Consider the following 27620-nt stretch of genomic DNA (forward strand, 5'->3'; position numbering starts at 1 on the left):
CACCTTTGGAGATTTAAAGAAAAATTAACCAACATAGTCTCTATCAGTTCCCTTTTGTTTTATCCTCTGCTGCTTTATATATTTACTAAATTTCATCTATTCTAAGGCTCACATCTTTTTACTTTATAACAGCTTTGAAATAGCGGTGTTACTCTTAATGGTGTGTTATACTTTAATTGGCAGGGCTTATTTTTGTTTTGCATTTTGAAAAATGTTTCTTACTGTTACAAAAAATAATAGTATCTTTTGCAATTGATAGTTTTTCAGATTTGATAAAGTACAGTATATTACCTTACTGGCCCATTAAAGCATTTGAGTTTGCAACATTTATGTCTCAGTGTAAAGACCTCTACCTTTTTTTAGCTCTCTCCCTTTCCTTTTTCTAGTCTTTAAGATCTCTGTTCCTGTGATTCTGTTGTTTGTTTGTTTGTTTGTTTTTGAGACAAAGTTTTGCTCTTGTCACTCAGGCTGGAGTGCAATGGTGCAACCTTGGCTCACTGCAGCCTCTGCCTGCTGAGTTCAAGTGATTCTCCAGCCTCAGCCTCCTGAGTAGTTGGGATCACAGGTTCCTGCCACAACGCCTGGCTAAATTTTGTATTTTTTAGTAGAGACAGGCTTTTGCCGTGTTGACCAGGCTGGTCTTGAATTCCTGACCTGAGGTGATCTGCCCACCTTGTTCTCCCAAAGTGCTGGGATTATAGGCATGAGCCACCGCACCCAGCTTTTGTTTCTTTTTATACCTGTTTGATGTGCCTTTCTATATCATCTGATATTGTTTTGTTTTTTTCTCAATTTATTTGAGGTATATAACATTTGTGAATTTTTTATGATATAACCACTTTCACATTTTGTGGGTAAACTCAGGAATAATGTATGATTCAGTTTTTAAAAAATGCTCATGTATATAATGTAAGTTTCCTACTTTTCATCTTGAGGTAGTTTTGGTAAGGAACATATTTTTAAGAGTTTGTTTTGTTTATTTTGTGATTTTTTGAGATCAATTTGTTTATATATATATAATTTTTTTTCTTTTAAACCTTTGCTGATTTGTTCTTCTATTTCTTTTTATTTTTCTAATATTGGGTATTAAGACTCTTTTTTTCATGATCAAATATCAGTGGAATGCCAAGTACAGTGGCTCACACCTATAATCCCAGCACTTTGAGAGTGCCAGGTGGGTGAATCACTTGAGCCCAGGAGCTGGAGACCAAAAAATTTTTTTTTTTAATTAGCCAGGCGTGGCGGTGCACACCTGTAGTTCCAGCTATTTGTATTTGGGAAGCTGAAGTGGGAGGATCGCTTGAGCCTAGGAGGTCAACGCTGCTGTGAGCCATGATTGTGCTCCTGTACTCCAGCCTGGGTGACAGCAAGACCCTGTCTCAAAAAAAAATTAAAATAGCAACAACAAAAATTCGGTGGAACATTTTTTGTTGTTGTTTTTCCAGAAACCAACTATCCCTTTATTTCAACCTTTTCATATCAGTTTGCTTTTGGTATATCTCTTGCGAATGGCATACAGTAGGTTTTCTTTAAAAAAATAAAAAATAAAAAAAGTCCTGTTTGTAATGAAAATTTTGTCTATTTACATTTATTATGATTAATGATATATTTGGACTTGTTTCTGCCATATTAGTTTTTGTATTCCATGTCCTATATCTCTATGCCTTACTGTCTCCTTTCTTTTTTTACCTTTTAAAAATATTGGTAGAGTTTTTGTTTTCTTATTTTCTTTTTCTATTTCTACTGGTGTTTTAGAACAAATTCAAACTTTAACCCCCTCCTGAACACTACAAGCACTCCTTATCTCTTATTACTTCCCCCAAACTTATTTGGCCATGTAATCAAACTGAACTGAAACAGGCTCGTTTAAAAAACAACAACAACAAAACCATGAAATTCACTGTAACCAGAGGTGACCCAGTTTACCTGAGCCAGAATGATAAGAAAGTTCTGTTTTAACTCTATAAGGAGAGTAACTTTGCAATGAATAATCTGCTTTTTATTCCCTGTTGGTGCTTTCTTAACCCCTTTTCTGCTTAGAAAGCCAGCCCCCTCTGCTTAGCTCAGCAGAACATGCGTTCTATTTTAAAGAATGAGATGTTACAGAATTGCAAACAAAAGTCGGTTTGATCTTTAAACTGAAAGTCAGTTTGATCTTTAAAATAAATCTGTTGTAATTTTGTCTTTTAACAATGGTATTGTCATCAGCAGTGGATTCTGAGTAGGCCCTAGAATGTTCACCACTCCTACCCTCACCCCAGTGTTATTTATGTTAGTTACACTATGTGGGTTTAATTATGAGTTATATAAAGAGACATATGATCTTTTAGTGGCAGAGAATACCTTTTTTTCTCCTTGACTTTTTTGTTTGTTTGTTTTTCTTGAGACGAGTTCTCACTGTGTTATCTAGGCTGGTCTCAGACTCTGGGCTCAAGTGATCCTCCTGCCATGGCCTCCCAAAGTGTTGGGATTACAGGCGTGAGCACAGCACCTTGCCTCGTTGATTTTAAATGTTAGTTGAAAAGTTATTGTCTCCAAAACCCAGTTCTCTATCCACTTCCAGTGGAGTGGATTATTGAGTTATGTTTCTTAGAGTCTGTTAATTTCCTTCTCTGGGAAGAGTGCTGCTACTGCAGTGGGAATCAATATGTATTATGTATAGTGTGAGAATTCAATAGAAAGCGAGTGAGGCTCAGAGTCCCAGGGAGGGAGTTGCCTCAGGCAGAGACAGCTTTGACCCATAGTCATCTCCATGCTGGTGACTGTTGACATAAAGGACAAGGACCAGCCTTGTGACTCCTGGCTTGCATATTTACTTGTGGGGGTAGTGGTTACTGCCTTTGGACACTTGGCCTTTGTCTTTTCTTTGGAAATATTTTATGGCTTTAGTCATTGTGAATAATGAGTAGTGCATATAGGCAGTGATTCCTCATCTGTGTGAATAGCACCCTTTCGTGTTTTGTGTCTGTGTGTGTGTGTGTGTGTGTGTGTGTGTGAGACGGAGTTTTGCTCTTGTTTCCCAGGCTGGAGTGCAATGGCACAATCTCAGCTCACTGCATCCTCCGCCTCCTGGGTTCAAGCGATTCTCCTACCTCAGCCTCCTGAGTAGCTGGTATTACAGGCATGCACCACCACGCCCAGCTAATTTTTGTGTTTTTAGAAGAGACGGTGTTTCTCCATGTAGATCAGGCTGGTCTCAAACTCCCAACCTCAGGTGATCCACCAGCCTCGGCCTCCCAAAGTGCTGGAATTGCAGGCGTGAGCCACCATGTCCGGCCATGAATGGCACCATTTCGTGTTTTATGTAATACCTTTAGAAGTTTGCTTTGTGGACAAGTGAAAGAGAGTGACTGGTTATTTCTCTGGGATTTGGTATGTACAACTTTCATTGTAACTTCAGAATATAGTTTAATATATTTTATTTTATTCAGTGTAGTCAAATATTACTTAAAGCTCTTTGGGAAATATCGTTGGCAGAAAGTATCAACATGTATCAATTTGAGGGATCCAAATGGTAATAAAATTTTGGAGACTGTTAAAGCAATATACTTTGAATATTTGAGGAGGAATGATAGGGATGGAGTATTGGGGGTGGGTTAGTTTTTAGAGAATAGCATCTTATCACTTAGCTTTAGAGCTTCGCTTCTGGTGGGTTAGATTAGAAAAATTTCCATTCTTCCTATTTTTTTTTTTTTGAGACAGGGTCTTACTCTGTCACCCAGGCTGGAGTCCAGTGGCGTGATCTTGGCTCACTGCAACCTTCACCTCTGGTCTCAGGCGATCTTCCCACCTCAGCCCCCTATATAGTTGGGACTACAGGCGTGTGCCACCAATCCTGGCTAATTTTTTTTGAACTTATTGGAGACGAGGTCTCACTGTGTTGCAAGGCTGGTCTTGATCTCCTGAGCTCAAGGGATCCTCCCGCCTCGACCTCCCAAAGTGCTGGGATTACAGGTGTGAGCCACCACACCTGGCCAATTTCTTATTATTAATCCAAAGTGTCTTACTTTAAACTTTTAAGTTTATTTTTAAAATTCAAGCCTAGGAATAACTTTTGTGAGAAAGGCAGAGTAGGTATTTTTATCTCAGGTGAACAGGTAAGAATAATGAGGTTTAGAAAGGTTTAATGACTGACCAAGATTTTATAAGGAAGCAAGTAGCAGAATTGTGTTCACATATTTTTCTGAGTCCTAGGTTCTTTATACCATGTAGAAATATCCTGTTAATATAATCAAGCTGTTTATCAAACTCAAATGAGAATAACACATTATTTATAGAATAAAGGTTTTTGTTTGTTTGTTTTTGTTTTTTCTTCTTGAGACAGAATTTCTCTCTGTTGCCCAGGCTGGAGTGCAGTGGTGTGATCTTGGCTCACTGCTGATCACAGTGTACTCCAGCACTGCCTCCCAAGCTCCAGTGATCTTGCCACCTCAGCCTCCTGAGTAGCTGGGACTGCTGGCACATGCCAATATGCCCAGCTATTTTTTGTAGTTTTTGTAGAGATGGGGTTTCACCATGTTGCCCAGTCTGGTCTTGAACTCCTGAACTCAAGCAATCTTCCCGCCTTGGCATCCCAAAGTGCTGGAATTACAGGTGTGAGCCACTGTGACTGGCCTAAAGTATTTTCATGTACATTACTTTATTTGACCTTTACAACAGCTGTATCTAAGCCTTTGAGGTAGATGGAATCCCAGGTCACACAGTTACATGTTTTTGAGCCATGACAGAAACCTAGTTTTCCAAACTTTAAATTTTGTGTTCTTGGCCAGGCATGGTGGCTCACACCTGTAATCCCAGTGCTTTGGGAGGCCGAGGTGGGTGGATCACGAGGTCAGGAGATAATGTTCCTTTAAGACTAGATAGTAAATGGTATTAACATAGATTTTCTTCCTAGTTAATATTTTTCTCTTCTTAAAGCATTCCGACTCTCCAAGGAGTAACTACCAGCCAGGAGACTGTCAGTAAATAATATGTGATAATAGAACATATTCTTCCCCTAGTAAAACTTCTTGCTGAAATTATTGCAATTGATAGTTTTCATCAATGCAACTCCAAACTGGTAGACAGGACCCTATTGTGTGCCTTATAATGATGATAGCAATAATAGTATGAACCATTTACTTACTTGATGGATTCATAGATTTATTCATCCAATATTCATTTGGTGCCTTCTAGGCCAGGTGTTCTGCTGGGTGCCAGGAATGTCCTCGTGAGCAAGACTAATTCCTACTCACCTGGAGCTAACAGTCAAAGAAAACAGATAATTTAGCAAATAATTATAATAATGAGTCAAGTAGGTATGATTGAGGAATTAAAGGAATATTTGGGTAATATATGGAAGGAGGCTGGAGGGGAAACTGTGTAGAAAAACTTTCCAGAGGAAACGAAATTTAAACTGAACTCCAGGAAGGTATAAAAAGAGATAAAGAAAAGTAATCCAGACCAAGAGAACAGTAAGTGTGAAGACCTGAAGGTGAAAGAAAGCATGGCAAGCCTGAGTCCAAAACTCCAATAAGACTGGAGAATTGTGCAGATGATACTGAGGAGGGAGGCAGTCACAGCCAAGTAGTGCCCTGTAGACTACAGAAAGGATTTTAGACTTTATCCGTTGCAGAATTATAAGAGAGAAAGGACCCATTTTTTTTTTTTATTATACTTTAAGTTCTAGGGTACATGTGCATAACATGCAGGTTTGTTACATGTGTATACTTGTGCCATGTTGCTGTGCTGCACCCATCAACTCGTCAGCACCCAACAACTCGTCATTTACATCAGGTATAACTCCCAATGCAATCCCTCCCCCCTCCCCCCTCCCCATGATAGGCCGCGGTGTGTGATGTCCCCCTTCCCGAGTCCAAGTGATCTCATTGTTCAGTTCCCACCTATGAGTGAGAACATGCGGTGTTTGGTTTTCTGTTCTTGTGATAGTTTAGGACCCATTTTAAAAAGTTATTTTTGGCCGGGTGCGGTGGCTCACGTCTGTAATCCCAGCACTTTGGGAGACTGAGGCAGGTGGATCACCTGGGGTCAGGAGTTGAGACCAGACTGACCAACATGGTGAAACCCCATCTCTACTAAAAAAACAAAAATTAGCTGGGCATGGTGGCATATGCCTGTAATCCCAGCTACTCGGGAGGCTGAGGCAGGAGAATCGCTTGAACCCGGGAGGCGGAGGTTGCTGTGAGCCGAGATGGTGCCACTGCATTCCAGCCTGGGTGACAGAACGAGACTTCATCTAAAAAAAAAAAAAAAAGTTATTTTTGACTTCAGTATTTATTTCATTAAACCCACATGGGTTATCACTCAGAAAACAGGTACTATATATGATATTTACATTAATATAACATTAATCAAGGGGGACAAAACTGAATGAAAGGGAGACCAATTAGGAGGATGTTATAGGATGATGGTGGCTTGTGCCCGGGGAAGTAGAAGTGAATTGACAGATTAAAGATAGGTATTTTGGAAGTAGAATTGGCAGAGCTTGATGAATAATGAATGTAGAGAGTGAGAGAAAGTGAAAAATCAAGAATGACCCTGGGTTTGGTGGTACCATCATCAAAATAGAAAACAGTAGGAGCGAGACTGAGTAGAAAGATAAGCTGAGTTTTAGACATATTAAGACAAGGTAGTTGTATGTACAACTATAGAGGTCAGCAAAAAGATCTGGGATAGAGATACAAATTTGAGATTCATCTGTAAAATATATAGAGAAAGGAGAGTGTACAAGCAGAACTTTAAGGACAGTCCACATTTAAGAGTCTAAGGTGATGGAGGATGAGCCTACAAAGGTGTTTAAATGGTGTGTTTGCAGGGATAAGAGGAAGAACAAGAGAATGTGGCTTCATGGCAAGAAAAGTCTTCCAGGACAGAACAGTGAATGGTACTATCAGGTGCTGCTGAGCAGTGGAGCCAAAAAAGATAGGTGGACTAAAAATGCAGTGATGCTTCATTAACAATGGCATTATACATAACATTGGCAGTGTGGCAAGAATGGTTTAAACGGGGTGGTAAGGTCTGGGGATATTTGTAGAGTGTTGAAGAATGAGTAGGAAGTGAGAAATTAGAGATGTTGGATGTAGATAACTCATTCAAGAAGTGTGGTTGTGAAGGGAAATAAAATTGATAAGGCAATGTTTGAAGAGGGATGTGTAGTTATTAAGGGAATTTATATCCTTTCCTCAAGCTGGAATAGACTTGAATGGGTTCAGAATGCTAATTAGGAAGATCATTAAGAACATGAAGAGTCAAGAGATAATGAGTAGATCAGAGAAGGCTGAATGGAATGGGCTTCACCTGATATTGTAATGTATTACCAGGTATTACCAGCCTAGTTGCTAGAAGGTTATGAGTAAAATAATTTATGGTTATCTATCTAAATGGGAGTACTCTTGCCTCAGCCAAGTTTCCTGATTGTGTAGCTTTTCTCCCCAACCTGCTGTGAATATTTCCTGGGAAAAGGAGGCTTGGGAAATCGTTGCTCCTTGGACTACCTTTATGTGGTTGGAAGGCACTCTTGTTCCACCATGGCTTAGTTGTCACAGAATGTACTGATCTGGAGTCCTGGGCATCAAATGCAGGCTTTTGTATAGGTGTAAGGAAGTCGGAAGGGATGAATTTCCACAGATGCATTTCCATGCCTCTAAACAAATGCAGAGAGGGGCATATATGCATTTTATAAAATTTTATTATTAAGCCAAAACTATACTCTACCATGTTACCCATTTAAGCTATTCAAGAAGTCAGAACTGTCATGTAGATTCAAAGAACAAATATTTCCAGTTTTATATAGATTGTTTCAGAAAGTAGAAAAAGAGGATATATTACCTTAGCACATTTTATGAGTGTCTTTGTCTGTTCATGCTGCTGTAAAAAAATACCACAGATTGGGTAATTTATAAAGAACAGACATTTATTTTCTTACAGTCCTGGAGTCTGAGAAGTCCAAGATCAAGGTGCTGGCATTTGTGTGGCGAGTGCCTTCTTGCTGTTTCTTCACATGGCGGAGGATGGAAAGGCGAAAAGGGCTGAAAGCTGTATGAAGCCTCTTTTTTCTCTTTTAATTTTGATTTTTTTGAGATGGGGTCTTGCTCTGTTGGCTAAGCTGGCCTCAGACTCCTGGGCTTAAGCGATTCTCCTGCCTCAGTCTCCTGAGTAGCTGGGACTACAGGTGCACATCACCATGCCTGGCTTAAAGCTTTACGAAGGCCTTAATCATTTCTCTTGTTTTTCCTCTTATTCCTGCAAACACACCATTTAAACACCTTTGTAGGCTCATCCTTCATCACCTTAGACCCTTAAATGTGGACTGTCCTTAAAGTTCTGCTTGTACACTCTCCTTTCTCTATATATTTTACAGATGAATCTCAAATTTGTGTCTCTATCCCAGATCTTTTTGCTGACCTCTATAGTTGTACATAAAACTACCTTGTCTTAATATGTCTAAATGTAAAATGTACAAGAGAGGAGGCCTCATGACCTAATCACCTCCTACAGACCCCACCTCTTAATACTATCACATTGGATTTTAAAGTCCAATGTGAATTTTGGATGAGACACAAACATTGAAACCTTAGCAATGAGGATAGTATAAATATGATGTCAAAATTGGACAAGAACATTTTGAGAAGAGAAAGTATATAGGCCAGTCTTACTAACATACAGGCAAATATCCTAAATAAAAATTTCTAGGCCTAGATACTGTTATTAGTGAAAACTGTTAATATTTAAGGAAGAAATGACACCAGTCTTACATAAATTCTTTCAGAAAATAGAGGAGTAAGGAACAGTTCCCTGTCAGTTTTAGGAGACCGGCATAATTGTGATGCAAAAATCTGACAAAGACATTATAAGAAAATTAGAGATTATTATCCTTTATGAAAATAGGTGTAAAAATCATTAATGAGATATTAGCAAATAGAATCTAGCAATGTATTTGATAAAGTTGAATTTAAGCTGGGCACGGTGACTCGCACCTGTAATCCCAGCACTTTGAGAGGCCAAGGCGGGTGGATCACCTGAGGTCAGGAGTTTGAGTCCAGCCTGACTAACATGGTAAAACCCCATCTCTACTGAAAATACAAAAATTAGCCAGGCATAGTGGCACACACCTGTAAACCCAACTACTTGGGAGGCTGAGGCAGGAGAATCACTTGAACCTGGGAGGCAGAGGTTGCAGTGAGTGGAGATCATGCTACTGCACTCCAGTCTGGGTGATGGAGCAAGGCTCCATCTCAAAAAAAAAAAAAAAAAAAAAAAAAGTTGAATTTAACTCAGAATTGCAAAATTAGTTTAATCTTAGAAAATCAATCACTGTAATTTGCCACATTAACAGCAGAGAAAAACTATGTAAGCATTTCAGTAGATGCAGAAAAAGTATTTGACATAATCCATTCCCATTTGTGAGAAAGACTATGAACAAATTAGGAATAGAAGAGAACTTGTTAAAAAGTTATCCATGAAAAACCTATAACTAACATAATATTAAATATTCAAAATGTTAAATGCTTTTCTCCTAAGATTAGATGAGAAGCCAGACAAGGATGTCTACCACTTCTATTTAACATCTTATAGAAAATTCTAGAAAATGGAAAGAAGTAAAACTCTCCCTATTGATAGAAGATATGATTGTTTATATAGAAAAATTCTAAGGAATATACAAAACAGTTATGATTAATAATGGTTTTACCAAAGTATAGGATACATGGTCAGTATAAAAATTAATTACATTTCTATATACATGCAAGCAATTAGAAAATGAAATAAAAGATTTTATTTATAATAGCTTTAAAAAATCTACTTAGGGATGAGCTTCATAAAAGGAGTTTTTGTTAACGGTAAAACATTGCTTAGAGTAAAGTACTCGGTCAACAGAGAAATACTATGTTCATGTATTGTAAGACTTGATATTTTCAGATATCACTTCTTCCAAATTGATGTATAATCCCAGCAGGCTTTTTTTGGTAAAAATTAACAATTGGATTCGGAAATTCAAATTGAAATGAAGAATCTAGAATATCTAAAGCAATCTTGGAAAATAAAGTTAAAGGACTGTATAATCCAACTTCAGGACTAAATATAAAACTACAGAATCATGACAGTGGGGTGCTTGCATAGGGCAGAAAAATAGATCAGTAGGATGCAATAGAGAGCCCAGAAAGGTTTCAAAAAAATTTCTTAGGGAAAGGACAATGTTTTCAATAAATGGTATTGAAATAAATGGATATCCGTATGAAAAAAAAGAACCTTAGTTTCATCTCACGTATTACCTCAAAATTAATTTTCACTCATCAAAAGGCACCACTGGCCTGGCGTGGTGGCTCACGCCTGTAATACCAACACTTTGGGAGGCTGAGGCAGGTGGATCACCTGAGATCAGGAGTTCTAGACCAGCTTGACCAATATGGTGAAAATCCGTCTCTACTAAGAATACAAAAATTAGCTGGGCATGGTGATGGGTGCCTGTAATCCCAGCTACTCAAGAGACTGAGGCAGGAAAATCACTTGAACCCGGGAGATGGAGGTTGCCGTGAGTCAAGATCGCACCACTGTGCTCCAGCCTGGGTGACAAAGCGAGACTCCATCTCAAAAAAAAAAAAAAAAAAAAAAAAAGAAAGAAAAAGGCACCACCAATAACTTTAGTAGGCAAGCCACAGATTAGAACATATTTACAAAACATACATGACACAGGACTTGTATTTAGAAGATTATGAAGAACTCTTACAATTCAATAGCAAAAAGATAACTCAATTTTTAAAAAGGTAAAAAAAATTTTAAGATACTTCACAAAGGAATATATATTGATGGTTAATAAGCACATGAAAAGATACTCAACATTGTTAGTCATCAGGAAAATGATTAAAGTCACGGTGAGATACCCCTACACACCTAAATGGCTAAAATGTAAAATGACTAAAATATAAAAAACTGGTACCATATATTGGCATGAATGTAGAGCAGTTGGAACTTTCTTATATTATTAATGTAAGCATAACATGTAATAGCTAGAATGTGAAGCAGTTGAAACTCTCATACATTGTTCATGGGAGTGTAACATGGTATAATCACTTTAGAAAAAGGTCTGCTAGCTTCTTATAAAACTAAACATATATCTACCCTTTAACCAAGTAATTCTACACTTTTAGGGATTTACCCAAGACAAATGAAATATAGCTTGTCAAAAGACCTGTTACAGGAATGTTAGTAGCTGAAAAATGGAATTGGAGAAAGGATAAATTAACTGGGGTATATTCATATTGCTATTGTTATTTGCAACAACACAGATGAATCTCACAAATACTATGCTGAGTTGAAGAAGCCTATGTAAAAAGGTTTATATTTGTATGGTTCCATTCATACGAAGTTTTGAGGAAGTAAAAGTAATCTGTGGTGACACAATGAGAATAATATTTGCTTGGGGTAGGAAGATAGTGGTTTGTTGGGGATTTACAAAGAAAGAACATGGTGGAACTATCTGGATTGATGGACATGTTCTGTGTTTTGATAGAGATTTAGGTTGGCTGGGTGCAGTGGCTCACGCCTGTAATCCCAGCACTTTGGGAGGCTGAGGCGGGTGGATCACGTGAGGTTGGGAGTTCAAGACCAGCCTGACCAACATGGAGAAACTCCATCTCTACCAAAAATACAAAATTAGCCAGGCGTGGTGGCGCATGTCTGTAATCCCAGCTACTTGGGAGGCTGAGGCAGGAGAACCGCTTGAACTCGGAAGGTGGAGGTTGCAGTGCCACAAGATCGTGCCATTACACTCCAGCCTAGGCAACAAGAGTGAAACTCTGCCTCAAAAAAAAAGATTTAGGTTATCTGAGTATATGTACTTACCAGACTTATCAATCGGCATACGTAAGATGAAGTAATTTAAGATTTGTACAATTGAATGTTTGTAAATTTACCTAGAAAAACACACAAAAGAATTGCAATCAAATACTGAATTTTAGCAAAAATAATTTTATAAAGCAAGTGAATTTTACAAAAATAAGGCATATTAAACTTACTGTGAAAAGTAAACCGGCTGGGCGTGGTGGCTCACACCTGTAATCCCAGCACTTTGGGAGGCCAAGGTGGGAGGATCACTTGAGGTCAGGAGTTTGAGGCCAGCCTGGCTAACATGGCAAAATACTAAAATACAAAAATACAAAAAAATTAGCGGGGTGTTGTGGTGCATGCCTGTAATCCCAGCTACTCAGGAGACTGAGGCAGGAGAATCGCTTGAACCCAGGAAGTGGAGGTTGCAGTGAACTGAGATCGGCCAGCCTGGGTGACAGTGTGAGACTCCATCTCAAAAAAAAAAAAAAAAAAGAAAAAAAATGCAAATCTATAAAACTTTTCGAAGAAAATATAAGCACATGTATTCATGACTGTGTAATCAGGGATATATTTCTTACATGAACAGTTGTTTTGGAGAACAATTTGGAATATCCAGTACTTTATGACTCAGTAGTTCAACGTCCAAGAAATATTTTCTACATGTGCACTAGGAAACAACTACAAGAATGTTTACAGGAGTATTGTTTTAATGGAGAAGAAAAAGATGGAAACAAAATTAAATTTCCATTTACTAGAGAATAGATAAATAAATATTGGTATATTCATAGACTGGACCACTGTCTGAAGATTAGTGAACTAAAGTGAAATATATCCACATGGGTGAATCTCCCAGTTTTCATAATGTTGGCTAATGTCAACAGAGGAATACATATAATATTATACCATGTATATATAATTTTAAAACATGTAAAACAATACTAATTTTTTATGAATCCAAAAACACATGGAAAATATAAAAAACAAATTAAGAATAGTTGTTAATTTAGGACTGGTAGGAGGTGGGACTTGATACACTTGGAAAGCAAGTCACAGGGGCCCCAACTGTTATTGTAAAGGTTATTTCTTATGTCAGTGGTGTGTGAAGTCATCTCTTTGTTATATTATTTCCTATACTATTTTATTTGTCTAAAATATTTTCTAATTATCACCCACTGCCCTAATCCCATTTCATTCCTTCTGTATGCTTGCCACTAATGCTCTTTATAATTCAGCAGCAGTTAACGGCTGGCCTAGCATCCCTGTAATCTAGGGGAGATGGTTCCATCTAGTGGGAAAAATGTTGCATGTATTCTATGGGACATTCCTTTTAGGAAGGAAGATTAAAGAAGTAATAGTTTGCCTGAGTCTAAGAGGCCGGGCACGGTGGCTCATGCCTGTAATGCCAGCACTTTGGGAGGCCCAGGCGGGTGGATCATGAGGTCAGGAGATCGAGACCATCCTAACACGGTAAAACTCCGTCTCTACTAAAAATACAAAAAAAAAAAAAAAAAAAAAAAAGCCACATGTGGTGGTGGTTGCCTGTAGTCCCAGCTACTCGGGAGGCTGAGGCAGGAGAATGGCGTGAACCCGGGAGTTGGAGCTTGCAGTGAGTCGAGATCACGCCACTGCACTCCAGCCTGGGAGACAGAATGAGACTCCATCTCAAAAAAAAAAAGACAAAGAAAAAGTTATTATTTAGAAATATATGACCTTTTCCATTATTAAGATAATACTGTGAATTTCCTAGGACATTTAGGTAGACCAACAGGTCTCAGATGGGTTCTTATTTCTAACTTGCATATGTTTTGTTTTTCAGAAGGAGTTGAGCCTTCCAAGAAGAGGCAGCTTGTAAGTAGATGATTATTGCCATTATGATTATGATCTCCTACTTAGGAACCCCTCTTGGGAACATTTCCCACTGTCATGTGGAAGAATCCCACTCAGGAATATTTCTTTCTGTGTACTTGTATCTGAGCTAGGGAAGCCAGCAGGCCAACTGACTTCTCCCACTAGGTCAGATTTTCCCTCCTCCCCATTCCTCTCCACCTCCAAATCCCTCCTGTCTCAGTTTTTGCATAACATTTTGGGAAAGTTACAACTTAAATGTTCACCACGGTCTTACACTTGTGCTTTGAGATTTACTGAATTTTAGTAGACTCAAGCTAAGGAGATAGGAATATTAAAATGGAAACCCTTTGCATTTACATCTATCCCATAGCATGGTATGAGGAGAAGACCAACTTTTCTGATAAGCTGAGGCAAGGGCAGCTAAGTTTGGAGACTACGTTGAATGGAATAGGTTCCCAACCTGTTTGGTTTTTTTCTGGCTTCAGGGTTAGGGGAGATTAATAAATAGTCTTTGTCCCTGGATTTCATTTCTTATATTCTCTTGGACTGCTTTTCCTCTAGGAATTTGGTTGGGGCAGTATTAGAAATTTGGCCAATCAGAATCACCTAGAATGCTTGTTAAAGTGCGGAGTGTGAACTTAATACATTAAAATCTCTATGTTGGGGCCCAAAAACCTGTACTGTGTATACCTACAATATACTCATCTTTACCATGATTTACTAGTAAAGTCACATCTGGGGAACCCTAAGGAAATAGAGCTGTGATAAAACAATGGCTTTTAAACTTTTCCTTAACAACAAAAAAAGATCTAATTAAGGAGGAGATCACAACAATATTTATATTTATGTATTAAGTATACTTTACGTACACATCATATGCAATTTTTAAATGTATGAAACACATAGTAATTCTTTCTGTTACTGTCCATTTTAGGATTTTGTTTTGTGAAAAATGCTCTCGTGATTAAATTTTCCTCTGAGATTTTTGTGTAGCCTTTTGGGCTGTTTACGAAAGCTTATTTTGGTTTGATATGAAGAGACTTAAGTCAGAAAACTCATAAGGTTCAGTCTTGACCATGCCATTTAACTGGCTTTGTAAACCTAGACAAATCACTTTATCTTCTTAAATCTCAGTTGCCTTATCTATAAAATGAAAGTAATGTTACCTATGTTTTCTTCTTACTAAGCCTGTTAGAAGGATCATTTAATATATGTATAGTGCTTTATTACTTATAGTTTAATTTTAATATACATTAGTTTTAGAATTCTTAATGGGTTAAATTTGGATGAATTCTATTATTTAAGAGGCACATTTTAAATTTTAAATTCGGTTTCTAGCAGTGAATATTAGGTCTAGCTTCACAAGTGTCCTGAGTCTTCTGTAAATGGCAAGGGCTCTCCCAGGACTCTTAGAGGAATGATACACCAAGTAGATATGCATAACTGAAAAGGAGTAGCTTTTCAGCATCATAGTCAGCAAATATTTGTACTTGGTCATTTTTCTACTCTTTCTGCCCTCCCCTCCTCTTTTTTTTTGGTTCCTTCTATCTGCAAACTGTCTGAGATTTGCCTTTTCTTAGTATTAAGTGAAATAAATTAAGACCTGAGACAGGTAGCTTCTTGCAGGAATGTGTGTCCTCAATGAATGGAGTTGCTGAGAAGAAGGAGAAGGAGGAGTATTCCTATTTTTATATTATATCAGAATAATTTTTTGGTTATTTTAGTGATATCTAAAGTTAGGCCTACTCTAACTGCCTTAAAAATGTTTACTTAATAAGGGTCAGAAATAGATTTTCCCTCCTCTTTTTGATAAAGTAACTCACATTTAAACAATTGATCACTCAGTAAATACACATTAATATCTACTCTGGGTCAGGTGCCATGCTCATGCCTGTAGTCCCAACACTTTGGGAGGCCGAGGTAGTTGGATCACCTGACGTCAGTAGTTCGAGACCCGTGTGACCAATATGGTAAAACCCTGTCTCTACTAAAAATAAAAAAAAAATTAGCCAGGCGTCGTGGCATGCGCCCTGTAGTTCCAGCTACCCAGGAGGCTGAGGCAGGAGAATTGCTTGAATCCAGGAGACAGGTTGCAGTGAGCTGAGATCACACCGCTGCACTCCAGCCTGGGCGACAGAGTGGTACTCCGTCAAAGAAATAATAATAAAAAAAATAAAAAAGCCTACTATGTGCTGGGTAGAGTGATCTAAGTTCTGAGGCTGTTAAGATTCAACTAGGTAAATTCTTCTCTTTTGAAGAGCTTACACTTAAGTAAGCCAGAAGTTCTTCAGTTTTTTAATATAAACAATATCCTTTCTTATCTCTAATATTAGAGGAGTAGAAAAAGTTTTGTTCTGGAATGAAGCAAGGAAACATGGATACTAATATAGGCTTTGCCACTAACAAATTACGTGTGGCTTTAAAACAGGAACTCCCACTTCTGGACCTGAATTGCCATACTTGTAAAATGAAGGGATCGGCTACCTGATCCCTGTGCTTAGTCATCTCCCCAAACAATTGAAGTTCCATGGTCCCTCTTGTACACAGAACTGGGCAAGTCTTTGTAGGGAGTGTGCAGTAGGAGGCAAAGTACTGCTTAGCATTTGTAGTAAAGAAAACAGAAAGGTAAGAACCACAAAACAAGTATTTGAATAAGTTTAATTACTACAAAATTAGTTGTGTGGAAAAACTGATGTTAATAAAATGAGTGACTTACCATCTGCTCTACTGTTTCTCGTCCTCATAGCCTGATCTGGAAAATTTTTAAAGTTTCTGTAATTGTCATTTAAGTCTTGGTCAGAAGGAGGGGGCATTATATTTGTGTCCCTGTTTGCCTCTTTCTCAGAATGGTTCTCCCAAGAGTAAATCCTATGGTGTGCTCATTCCAGGTTACAAAGGCTCGTTTCCATATCCTTCATGGGCATAGAGAAATTTAGAATTTGCCTCTAGTTTGGTGTTCTTGTCCTTTGAGAGAGCGTTTTTGTTAATTAATTTTTGAGGCTTTCAATTGCTATGCTTTTCCACATAATATGTTAGTTGCATTAAAATGGGCAGGAACTCAAATATGGGTTTCTAGACTTATGTGACAACTTGGCACTATACAAAATACACATTCTTCCACCTAACAAGTAATTCGTCTGAAGTCTACAAATTGGTAAGTGAAAGTATAGCATAAAAAGTAAGAGCTTGGGTTTGCAAGTCAGGCAGATGTGGATTTCAGTCTTGGCACTATTACTTACTAGATGTTTTTTGGTAAAAGCAGTTACTGTATTTTTGACTTTTTGCCTCCATTCACTTTGTGATTTGCTCAAATCTTTCCATCCATGCATCCACCATACTATATTATTTTAGTTTCAGTTACACATGGGCACTATTCTAGATAGTGGAGATACAGTAGTGAATAAAGCAGACAAGGTCCCTGTGCTCATGGAGTTTCCATTCTACTTAAGAGAGACAAAAACATGTATGATATGTCATATGGTACTTCCTGCTATGAAGAAAAATAAAGCCAGATATAAGATAGGAGGATGTGTGTTTCTGTGGGGTGAGGGTTGAAATTTTAAATTTTAAATTGAACTGTCTAGGCTGGGTATGGTGGTTCACACCTGTAATCCCAGCACTTTGAGAGACTGAGGCAGGAGGATCATTTGAGTCCAGGAGTTTGAGACCAGCCTGGGCAACATAGTGAGACCCCGTCTCTATAAAAATATTTTAAAAATCAAAAAAATTTGGATTGTCCAGGAATTTTCTCATTAAGGCAACATTTGAACAGAGAACAGGAGTCTGGAATGAGTGATATTGAGATAGAGATGGATCCGCAAATATATATATATATGTATATATTGTATATATTTATATGCTTATATAAGTATATATTTATATATTGCATACATATTTATATATGTATCTATAAGTACACACACACACACATACACATTTGTAGTGACATTGGTCAGATTAGGGAAGAGAGCTGTTAAATTCCAATGCGCAAAATGCAAACATCATCTATGCCCGCCACGATAAGGGCTTTATTGGGGAAAGGTGGTTATGAAAGTTCTTTTGGCCTGGCTTATACCATTTATTTTAGATGTAGCTTCCTGAAACTAAATCATTTTCATTTTTAGAGAGCTATTTCTTATTTAAACCCATCTGGGTATTTTTTTAATGCATTAAAAAATGTAGTTTAGAATATCAGACCTCAGGGAGTTGATAACCTTGTTCAAAGTATACATATCTGTGAAAAGAAGATTTTGAAGTTCTAAAGTTACTTTTATCTGTTTACCCAGGCTAGAAGAGTTTTATATTTTACTTTTTCATAATTGAAGCAGCTCTGAATGGCTTTTCTTGCCCAATGCTATGGAGGGGGCCTCTTTTTGGTGATTCCTTTCAAATAGGATTTTTTCTTTTGCTGCTGTTGTTATTTTGTTTGTTTTTGTGACAAGGTCTCATTCTGTAGCCCAGGCTGGAGCGCAGTGGCGCAGTCTCACCTCACTGTAACCTCATCCTCCCTGGCCTCGGGAGATCTTCCCACCACAGCCTTCTGAGTGGCTGGGGCCACAGGCACCTGCCACCACACGTGGCTAATTTTTGTATTTTTTGTAGAGATGGGGTTTCACTATGTTGCTCGGGCTGGTCTGGAACTCCTGAGCTCAGGCTATCTGCCTGCCTTGGCTTCCCAAAGTGCTTAGATTACAGGCAGGAACCACCATGCCAGGTGATTATTTATTTTGTTTGTGAATTTCAGCACCAGTACCTAGACCCTACATTTGGGAGCTTAATGTAAATAATGCTTATGTCTCCAGTTACCCTGAAAGTAAAGCTTTTCTAATACCCATTAGGCTTAAGATAATTTTCTTCATATTTCATGAAATGTCTTGCTTTATTTCTTAGAGGCTATGAGCAGTCAATTGAGATAACGCACTGTAGGAGTGGAGAGGTTGCTGTTGGTTGCATTCATCATGGGGTATGTGTATATGTGTGTGTTGATATTATTAACATTGCTGGCTTGTCGTCTTTAGTGCCCTTGGGGATAGTTAACCTTTTGTTTTGTCAGCTTACTCATTTGGGCAGTGGACTTGGATACCAGATATTGGATGAAAGGAAATGTCTAGTGTCTGCAGTGATAGGCACTGCATAGTGGGCAGGGAGGAGTTCCTGGGCCTCAGGGATGCGATGCGTCAAACTTTGCTCCTGTGAAACTGACAGCGTCATGTACTTTCCCATTCTGATGCAACTTGATGCCTGGATCAATGCTTCTGGAAAATGTGCTAAAAAGAGATGCCACCTGCTGCATACACATAGTAAACCCTTTGTTGAGGTATCAGTAGTGTCTGATATAGGGCTTCAATTTTTTTGTGGGGCTTTGAAAATCAGGAAATTTTGCAACCTTTCAAGACACAAAGTGATAGCTTTGTGTTACATTTAAGACCCTGTCTTTTAAAAATTGGTCTTATATAGGAAGTAATTTTATATAGGTTCTGTTAAGTGTCCAATGGGAAGGCAGGACATAGCAGAGGTTGGGAGGGAAGTAGACATAGTCATCACTCATATCTCTACAGGGAACCATTTTGTTGTTTAAAAATGGACTTAGTTGTCGGTGAGCTCTGCCTGTGTAGGTGGGATCTGAAAATCCTTGAGAACCCGTTTTTGTTACTGTATGTTGAGAATAGTTATTGTTATGTTCATTATCCCCACATTTGTAATGCTAGATCTCATAACTGTCCATTCACCATAATGTGACTGGATATCTCAAAGACATCTGAACTGTAGCATTTATGAATCTGAAGTCATTGTCTTTCTCAAAAATCAGGTCCTCTCTTACACTCTAGCTTACTAAATGGTACTGCTTCCTCAAGGTAGGAAATTTAGTTATTCTTGTTGCTGTGCTCTTCCTTACACTCACAAGTCTTTTCTGTTACACCTCTCAAATATCTCTTGGTGTTCTGTCTTTATTTTTATTTTATTTTATTTTTTTGAGGCGGAGTCTCGCTCTGTCCCCCAGGCTGGAGTGCAGTGGTGCAATCTTGGCTCACTGCAAGCTCCGCCTCCTGGGTTCATGCCATTCTCCTGCCTCAGCCTCCCAAGTAGCTGAGACTACAGGTGCCTGCCACCACGCCTGGTTAAATTTTTAAATTTTTAGTAGAGATGGGGTTTTACCGTGTTAGCCAGGATGGTCTGGATCTCCTGCCCTCGTGATCCGCCCGCGTCGGCCTCCCAAAGTGCTGGGATTACAGGTGTGAGCCACCTCGCGCTGGGCTTTTTTATTTTATATTTTTTGAGACAGAGTCTTGCTCCCTCACCCGGGCTAGAGAATGGCATGATCTCGGCTCACTGCAACCTCTGCCTCCCAGGTTCAAGTAGCCTCGTGAGTAGCTGGGACTACAGATGCGTGCCAACACACCCGGCTAATTTTTTGTATCTTTAGTAGAGGTAGGGTTCCACCATGTTAGCCAGGATGGTCTCAGTCTGAACTTGTGATCCACCCACCTCGGCCTCCCAAAGTGCTGGGATTACAGGCTTGAGCCACAGTGCCTGACTGGTGTTCTCTCTTTCTTTATACTACCACTGGTATGTCTAGATAGTCCCAGCCATTGTAATCTGCCTCTGCTACTGCCATAACCTCCTAACTGGCCTTTATGTGGCATTGCTCACCCTCAGTCTACCTATCATAGAATAGCCAGGAAAAGCTTTTTAAAATGTGTATTTCATTATTATATATTCATTTAAACTTTTTTGGTGAATTTTTTTTTTTTGAAACAGAATCTCACTTTGCCACCCAGGTTGGAATACAGTGGTGTGATCACAGCTCACTGCAGCCCCATCCTTCCTGAGCTCAGGTGGTACTCGCACCTCAGTCTCCCAAATAGCTGGGATCACAGGTGCACGCCACCACACCTAGCTAATTTTTGTACTTATTCTAGAGATGGGGTTTTGCAATGTTGCCCTGGCTGGTCTTGAACTCCTGGGCTAAAACTATCTGCCTTCCTCGGCCTTCCAAGGTGCTGAGATTACAGGTGTGAGCCTCTGCACCTGGCCTTTGGTGAATTTTTTCTTACTCTTAGGATCACACCTGACTGTCTATACAATGTGGTTGCTATATTTGTCTCCATGTTTTGCACAATATGTTCTCTGTGCCTGGAATTTTTGTTTTGTTTTGTTTTGTTTTGTTTTGTTTTGTTTGAGACGGAGTCTCACTCTGTTGCCAGGCTGGAGTGCAGTGATGCAATCTCGGCTCAGCAACCCCTGCCTCCCTGGTTCAAGCAATTCTTCTGTCTCAGCCTCCCCAGTGGCTGGGACTACAGGTGCATGCCACGACACCCAGCTAATTTTTATTTTTTTTAGTAGAGACAGGGTTTCACCACATTGGTCAGGCTGGTCTCGAACTCCCAACCTCAGGTGATCAAGCGATTCTCCTGTCTCAGCCTCTGGAGTATCTGGGACTACAGGTGTGTGCCACTGTGCCGAGCTAATTTTTATGCTTTTAGTAGAGACAGAGTTTCACTATGTTGGCCATGATGGTGTCAATCTTTTGACCTCGTGATCCACCTGCCTCGGCCTCCCAAAGTGCTGGGATTACAGGCATGAGCCCCCATGCCCAGCCGGAATGTTATTTTTCCATCTATACCAGTCTAGTTCCTACTCATCTTTCAAGTCCCAGCTTACATCTCACTTCCTTAGGAAAGGGTTTCCTGACCTCGCCCAAACCTTGCTGTCTGTAGACTAAGTTGGGTTTCCCAGAACATACTTTCATTAAACCCTCTACTTTTTCTTCATAGCTCTTACATCAGTTGTAGATAAAGAACTGTTTGTCTGCCTTCCCCCATTGAGTAGCGTATTAGTGTTAGCTCAGGCTGCTGTAACAAAATACCACATGCTTAAATAAGAAAAAATCATTTTCTCACAATTATGCAAACTAGGAGTCCAAGAAGGTGACAACATCCTAGGTTTCTGGTAAACCTCTCTTCCTGGCTTGCAGAGAGTGGCCTTCTTGCTGTGTGCTCACATGGCCTTTATGTGAGCTCACATGGCCTTTACACCAGCCTGAGGATAGGGGCATAGATCTATCTCTTCTTCTTTTTCTTCTTTCTTCTCCCTCCTTCCTTATTTCTTCCTCCATTTTCAAGGCCACCAGTCCTATAGGATTAGAGCCCACCCCATGACCTCATTTAACCTTATTTATTTCCTAAAGAACATATATGGAAATATAGTCAGATTGGGGGTGAAAGCTTTGACATGAATTTTGGGGAGACACAGTTTAGTCCATAGCAGGTGGTAAGCTCTGTGAGGTCAGGACCATGTTGTGCGGTACAATACGCTGACCCCATGGCCTGCTATAGAGTTTAACACAAATTGGCAATCATTTGAGCTTGTTCCAAACATTGGTATGGTCTGGCACAAGAATGCAAGTAGAGGTATACATGTTTAATTGTTTAAAATAGAGCTACCAAGTTGTAAAATAAAATAAATATGTTTTATCCTCCTACCTCTAGAGATATAGTTGCATAATAATAAATTTTGAAATAGGTGTAAAGCTATTGATTTTTAAAAATAGGCATATGTTAAATATTTAACTCATTATTAGTAAGGGAATATGGCAGATATATTAGCCAGTTCAAAGAAGTGAAAGAACCACAAAGTGATATGTGTTGTGTATGTATAGTGTTGAAATAAATTTATTATTTATTACAAAATTGAGTTTTTCCATGGAGAGAAGGGAAGTCAGTTGCACCTTCACTGTACAGAATTTATCAGCATGCCTATAGACAAACATTATTTTGTGGACCAGATGTACTGGCTCACACCTGTAATCCCAGCACTTTGGGAGGCTGAGGCAGGAAGATCACTTGAGCCCAGGAGTTTGAGACCAGTCTGGGCAACGCAGTGAGACCCTGTCTCTGCAAAAGTTTTTTTAAAAAAATTAGCCAGGATGGTGGTGACTGCCTGTAGTCCTAGCTACTTAGGGGGCTGAAGTGGGAAGATTGCGTGAACCTGGGAGATTGAGCCTGCAGTGAGCCATGATTGTGCTACTGTACTCCACCCTGCATGACAGAGAGAGACCCTGTTTCAAAAAAAAAAAAAGAGAAAAGAAATTATTTCACATAACATCAGTTACCTATAACTTACAGAGTTGTAAAGTAGCTCAAAGACAATAAAAGACAAACTGGAAGAGTGTTCTCTGAACAATGCATAGTCTTTTATTGGAAATATCTAGTAAACTTTTTTCTTTTTTAACTTTTTCCAATTTTTTTTTAATAACCTCCTACCTTTTCATCTAAAATAATCTGAAACATTTTTGGTCAAAAAAAAAAGGGTGATCTCATTGGGTTTCGCCTGATTATTTGCATAGTGTAGCCAGAATATTAATTTACCATAAGGCCTTCTTAAGTTTACTTTGCTGTAAATTTTTATAAAGAATCTCAGATTGGACTTTTAAAGGCCTCTATTATTTGTATTTCGAGGCTAGGAAGGCAAGCCTAAGAAACTATCACATTTCACTTGTAATAACTATAAATTTGGGTGAATTCCTAAGGGTCCTGGGCCTTCCAGGAAGTGACCTTCCTTACCATCTGTAAGTCTGGACCCTGTAAAACCAGATACCAGGCCAGTTTTCCCAGGAAGGTTTTGTAAGTATTGACTCTATAAAGTCAACCATAGTTCCTTAAAAGTGGTTTGTTATACCTGATCAAATGAGCATGATTCTGAAATGCGACCTTTCAGGCAAGCTCTTTGTTGGACAACGAGTTTTTACAACATTCTGGTCAAAAGGAGAACAGATTCTTGTTAGCCCTATTCAAATAACTGTATTGCCTTGAACTGTAAGGAGACTCAGTAAGACGTTCTTAGTTCTGGGTTAGGGGAGGGTCAGTGAGAATCAGATGTGATTTAGGAATGTTTCATTTTACAAGAGCAAAGTCTACTTAATTGTTAAGAGTTATACATAGCTTAACAAGGAATACAGCTGGCTCCCTTGCATATTAGAAAATGGACATTAATATTTCAAACAAATTACTATAATCATTTCTTATAGTTCATACAGTTCTGTGTACCTAATTCTTATTTCACTGGATCTTAGGTTAGTACTCGGCTTCTTAACTAAAAAAAGTTCTGGAAATTCTGACTCAGTCCACTGGAATGATCTGGAAGTTGTCCAGTTGTCCAAGCCGTGCCATTGGAAGCCTGTCTATTCTTTGATGTGTCAGTAGTTTTAAAATACCTGCCGCAGTCCTTTTCCATGGAGCTCTGAGACAACTCTTCTTTGTTGAAGACACAGACTCTGGCTTCTAGTTGACAGGCCTCAGCACAAAACAGAATCTCTCTGCATGTGACAGAGTCTCATAAGAATAATGCAACTAACAAGGAAATTAAGTTGTTTTTGTCACATGTAAAATGAGAATAATATGGGCAGTCCAAAAACTTATAGCAAACTGTAAGAGATTACTGCAAATAAGACAGTGAAGGTTACGTCTGATTTAGAAAACATAGATAAACGTAATTTTAGAGAGGGAGAAATCTTCATGTATAACATATAATATTCTTGTGGTATTTTACAGATACCAAAAACATACCAAAAATATACTAAGGGTATCAAGTAAAGAGATTCAGTGGGTCTGGAATATCTGTACATCTATATTTTCTGTCCTGTACATCTGTATTTTTATAAAACTCCACTGACCTAGAAGGTGCTGGATTCAAATGTTAGAAGTAAGGTTGTTACCAAGTAAACATTTTCAATTTTTGTTTTTATTTATTTATTTATTTATTTGAGACGAGGTATTGCTCTGTTGCCCAGGCTGGAGTGCAGTGGCTCTGTCATAGCTCACTGCAGCCTCAACCTCCTGGGCTCAAGCGATCTCCTGTTTCAGCTTCTCAAGTAGCTGGGACTATAGGCATGCATCACCATGCCCAGCTTATTTATTTCGTTTAATTTATTTTTTATTTTATTTTAATTTTTTGCGGTTGGGCAAGGTAGAGATAGGGTCTTGTAATGTTCCCCAGGCTGATCTCCAACTCCTGGGCTCAAGTGATTCTCCTGCCTCCCAAAATGTTGGGATTACAGATGTGAGCCACCACACCTGGCCAGTATTTTAGATAATAACTGAAATTAAGACTGAAAACACTTCTTCCTGTAAGAGATTAAAAAAAAAAATAAAAAGACTGAAAACACTAAACTTTTGTGCCTAAAATCTGGCAGAGTTCTATCAGAACTCAAGAAACATTGTGGCTAATGAGGACATTTACAAATCTCTAGGAGTTTTCCATTAATCATATAATAACTAGAATATTTATAGTAATAGCATTTTACCCATGCAACTTTAACCTAGGGAACACTGAACGTGTCTTCTGGTAGACAACTTTTCTTATGAAATTCATTAATAACAAAATAGTAAACCTAATTATTTCTAACATTTCTCTAAAAAGGAGAAAACATGTCTTTGTGATTTTGCCGAGGATGTTTTAGTATATCTCAGAGATAGTTTTTCATATTAAAAATACACTGACCCTAGCACTTTGGGATGCCACGGTGGGAGGATCACTTGAGCTCGGGAGTTTGAGATCACCTTAGGCAACTTGGTGAAACCCTGTTTCTACAAAAATATATAAAAGTTAGCTGGGCATGGTAGTGCACACCTGTGGTCCCAGCTACTCAGGACGCTGAGGTGGAAGGATTGCTTGAGCCTGGGAGGTGGAGGCTGCAGTGGACTGAGATCATGCCACTGCACTCTAGCCTGGGTGACAGAGTGAGACCCTGTCTCAAATATATAAAAAAAAAAATACACTGAAAGTTTTATTTTATTATTTTCTACAAGTAGGATCTGATTTGGGAAAAACAAATCTTCAGAGAAACACTTAAGATAGGATTGTTGGTGCTTGAGAAATAATACCTGGTTACTTATTTAACCTAAGTGACAGTAAAACATTTATAAACAAACAGAAAGTAACACAATTTTAAATAACTGTAGTTTTTTTTATGAGGAACCCTATGCTTGCTTAATTAAGGACATGGTAAGTCATCATGAAGCACAGAGAATTTTTCTAGCACGACACAAAATATTTGCTATCTAGGCATATTACACAACATAAAAGAATAACTTTAATATTGTAGGTAATGGCAGTAAACAGTTAACCAAGGACATGGACTCAGCAAAATTGAATAAATTATTTGCTGAGATTTTAACCAGTTTTAGCTTTTCAGACTCAGGTATTATAAACCATGACAGTCAAAATTCACATTCCAAGTTTTGCCCTTCATTAGTTTTCATATTCTGGAACAGACTTACGCTTTACTTGAGGACAAGTTCAGGGGTTCTCAAGGTCAAAATTAATTTGATAATGAGTACTAAAGATGTTATTAAGATGCAGTGGATTTTTAGTGTTATCATCAAATGAATCAGTAAGTATTTTTTAATGCCTCAGTTTCCATTTTCAGTACTGTAATTATTGATAGTTATATCCCACAGAAACAATTTGGGGTCCTTTGTTTTGTTTTATGAATTTTGGCAAATATATATACCCATGTAACTACAACCACAATTAATAGATAGAACATTTTTATTACCCCCAAATATTCCTTCCGTAGTTTTGCAGTCAATCCCATCTTCCACGTCTTGGCCTCAGGCAACCACTGATCTGTTGTTTGGCACTACAGATTAGCTTTGCCTGTGGTAGAATTTCATATAAATGAACACGTCAAACGACCTGCTTTTTTGTATCTGGCTTCCTTTATGTTTCAGTATTTCCTTTTGTGACTATACCACTATTTGATGGATATTTGAGTTGTTTCTAGTTTTTGGATATTATGAATAAAGCTGCTGTAATCATTCATGTGTAAGTTTTTTTTTATGGGCATATGTTTTCATTTCTCTTGGGTGTATACCTGGGATTGGTCAGCCCATAAAATCAGTGTCCCACTCTGCTGCCACAGATGGGAATAACTTAGCCATAAATAAATATAAAACAAAACCCAGTTGTGTAAAGGAAAATTAAAATTAGAAATGTGGAGATTCCATAAACTTCTGTGTTCATCTGGGAGCCAACTTTAGATTGCCACTTCACATTTACCTGTGGGAACCAAGCACTGACGAACATGGATGGTCCACATGAGGTGTACTTCTCTGATGTGACTCACAGGTTGATTCTTTGGGCATTTGGTGGAAGACTTCCAAAACTGTTTAACAGTTTTTTTTAAAAAAATAAAAGCAAAAAATCATGGCTTTCATCCAGATATAAAATGAAAACATTCAAAGATGAAAGAAAAACAGCATATCATCAAAGAGGGAAACAGGCAAATATTACAACCAATTCTATTATCAATTTTTATACAATTGAAAAATGGCAAAATGTCAAAAATGATAGTTGAATTAATACTGCACATGTCTATGTGTTCATCTATTTAAATGAGAAATAAAGTAAAGGCAAATTCACAAATTATTAAAATAGTTACACTTTTATTTGGCTTTATTTTTAGCAAAATTGTTATTTGTAATCAATAATTTCTTATAAATTGTATTCTTTTAATAACAATGCCAAATGAAACAGACTTTCTTGAATGACTATATTTCTTAGATTTTTTTTTTTTTTGAGACCGAATCTTGCTCTGTCACCTAGGCTGGAGTACAGTGGCACTGCCACCTCTGCCTCCCTGGTTCAAGGAATTCTTGTGCCTCAGCCTCCTGAGTAGCTGGGACTGCAGACATTGGCGCCACCACACCTGGCTAATTTTTGTGTTTTTAGTAGAGATGGGGGTTTCACCATATTGGCCAGGCTGGTCTTGAACTCCAGACCTCAAGTGATCCGCCCTCCTTGGTCTCCCAAAGTGCTGGGATTACAGGTGTGAGCCACTGCACTCAGCCTCTTAGATTTTTGTTTTAATATTTACTGGTTTATAGGATATTGCGAAGGATAGAGATGAAGAGATTCATAGTGTGAGTTACTGGGGAAGGGGGGAGGGA

The 27620-nt window shown here is 38.5% G+C and overlaps 1 protein-coding gene across 7 annotated transcripts in view; it reads left to right on the plus strand.

Moving 5' to 3' along the window:
* Positions 1-27620, plus strand: part of MAST2 (microtubule associated serine/threonine kinase 2) — a 256248-nt gene that overhangs the window by 95041 nt on the left and 133587 nt on the right. For all 7 annotated transcript variants that reach the window (XM_050801476.1, XM_050801486.1, XM_050801494.1 and 4 more), the window contains exon 4: positions 13640-13671. In XM_050801476.1, coding sequence (XP_050657433.1) covers positions 13640-13671 — 32 coding nt within the window. The remainder of the gene's footprint in view (positions 1-13639; positions 13672-27620) is intronic.

The sequence above is a fragment of the Macaca thibetana genome, chromosome 1 (genome assembly GCF_024542745.1).
Source record: "Macaca thibetana thibetana isolate TM-01 chromosome 1, ASM2454274v1, whole genome shotgun sequence".
NCBI lineage: Eukaryota > Metazoa > Chordata > Mammalia > Primates > Cercopithecidae > Macaca > Macaca thibetana.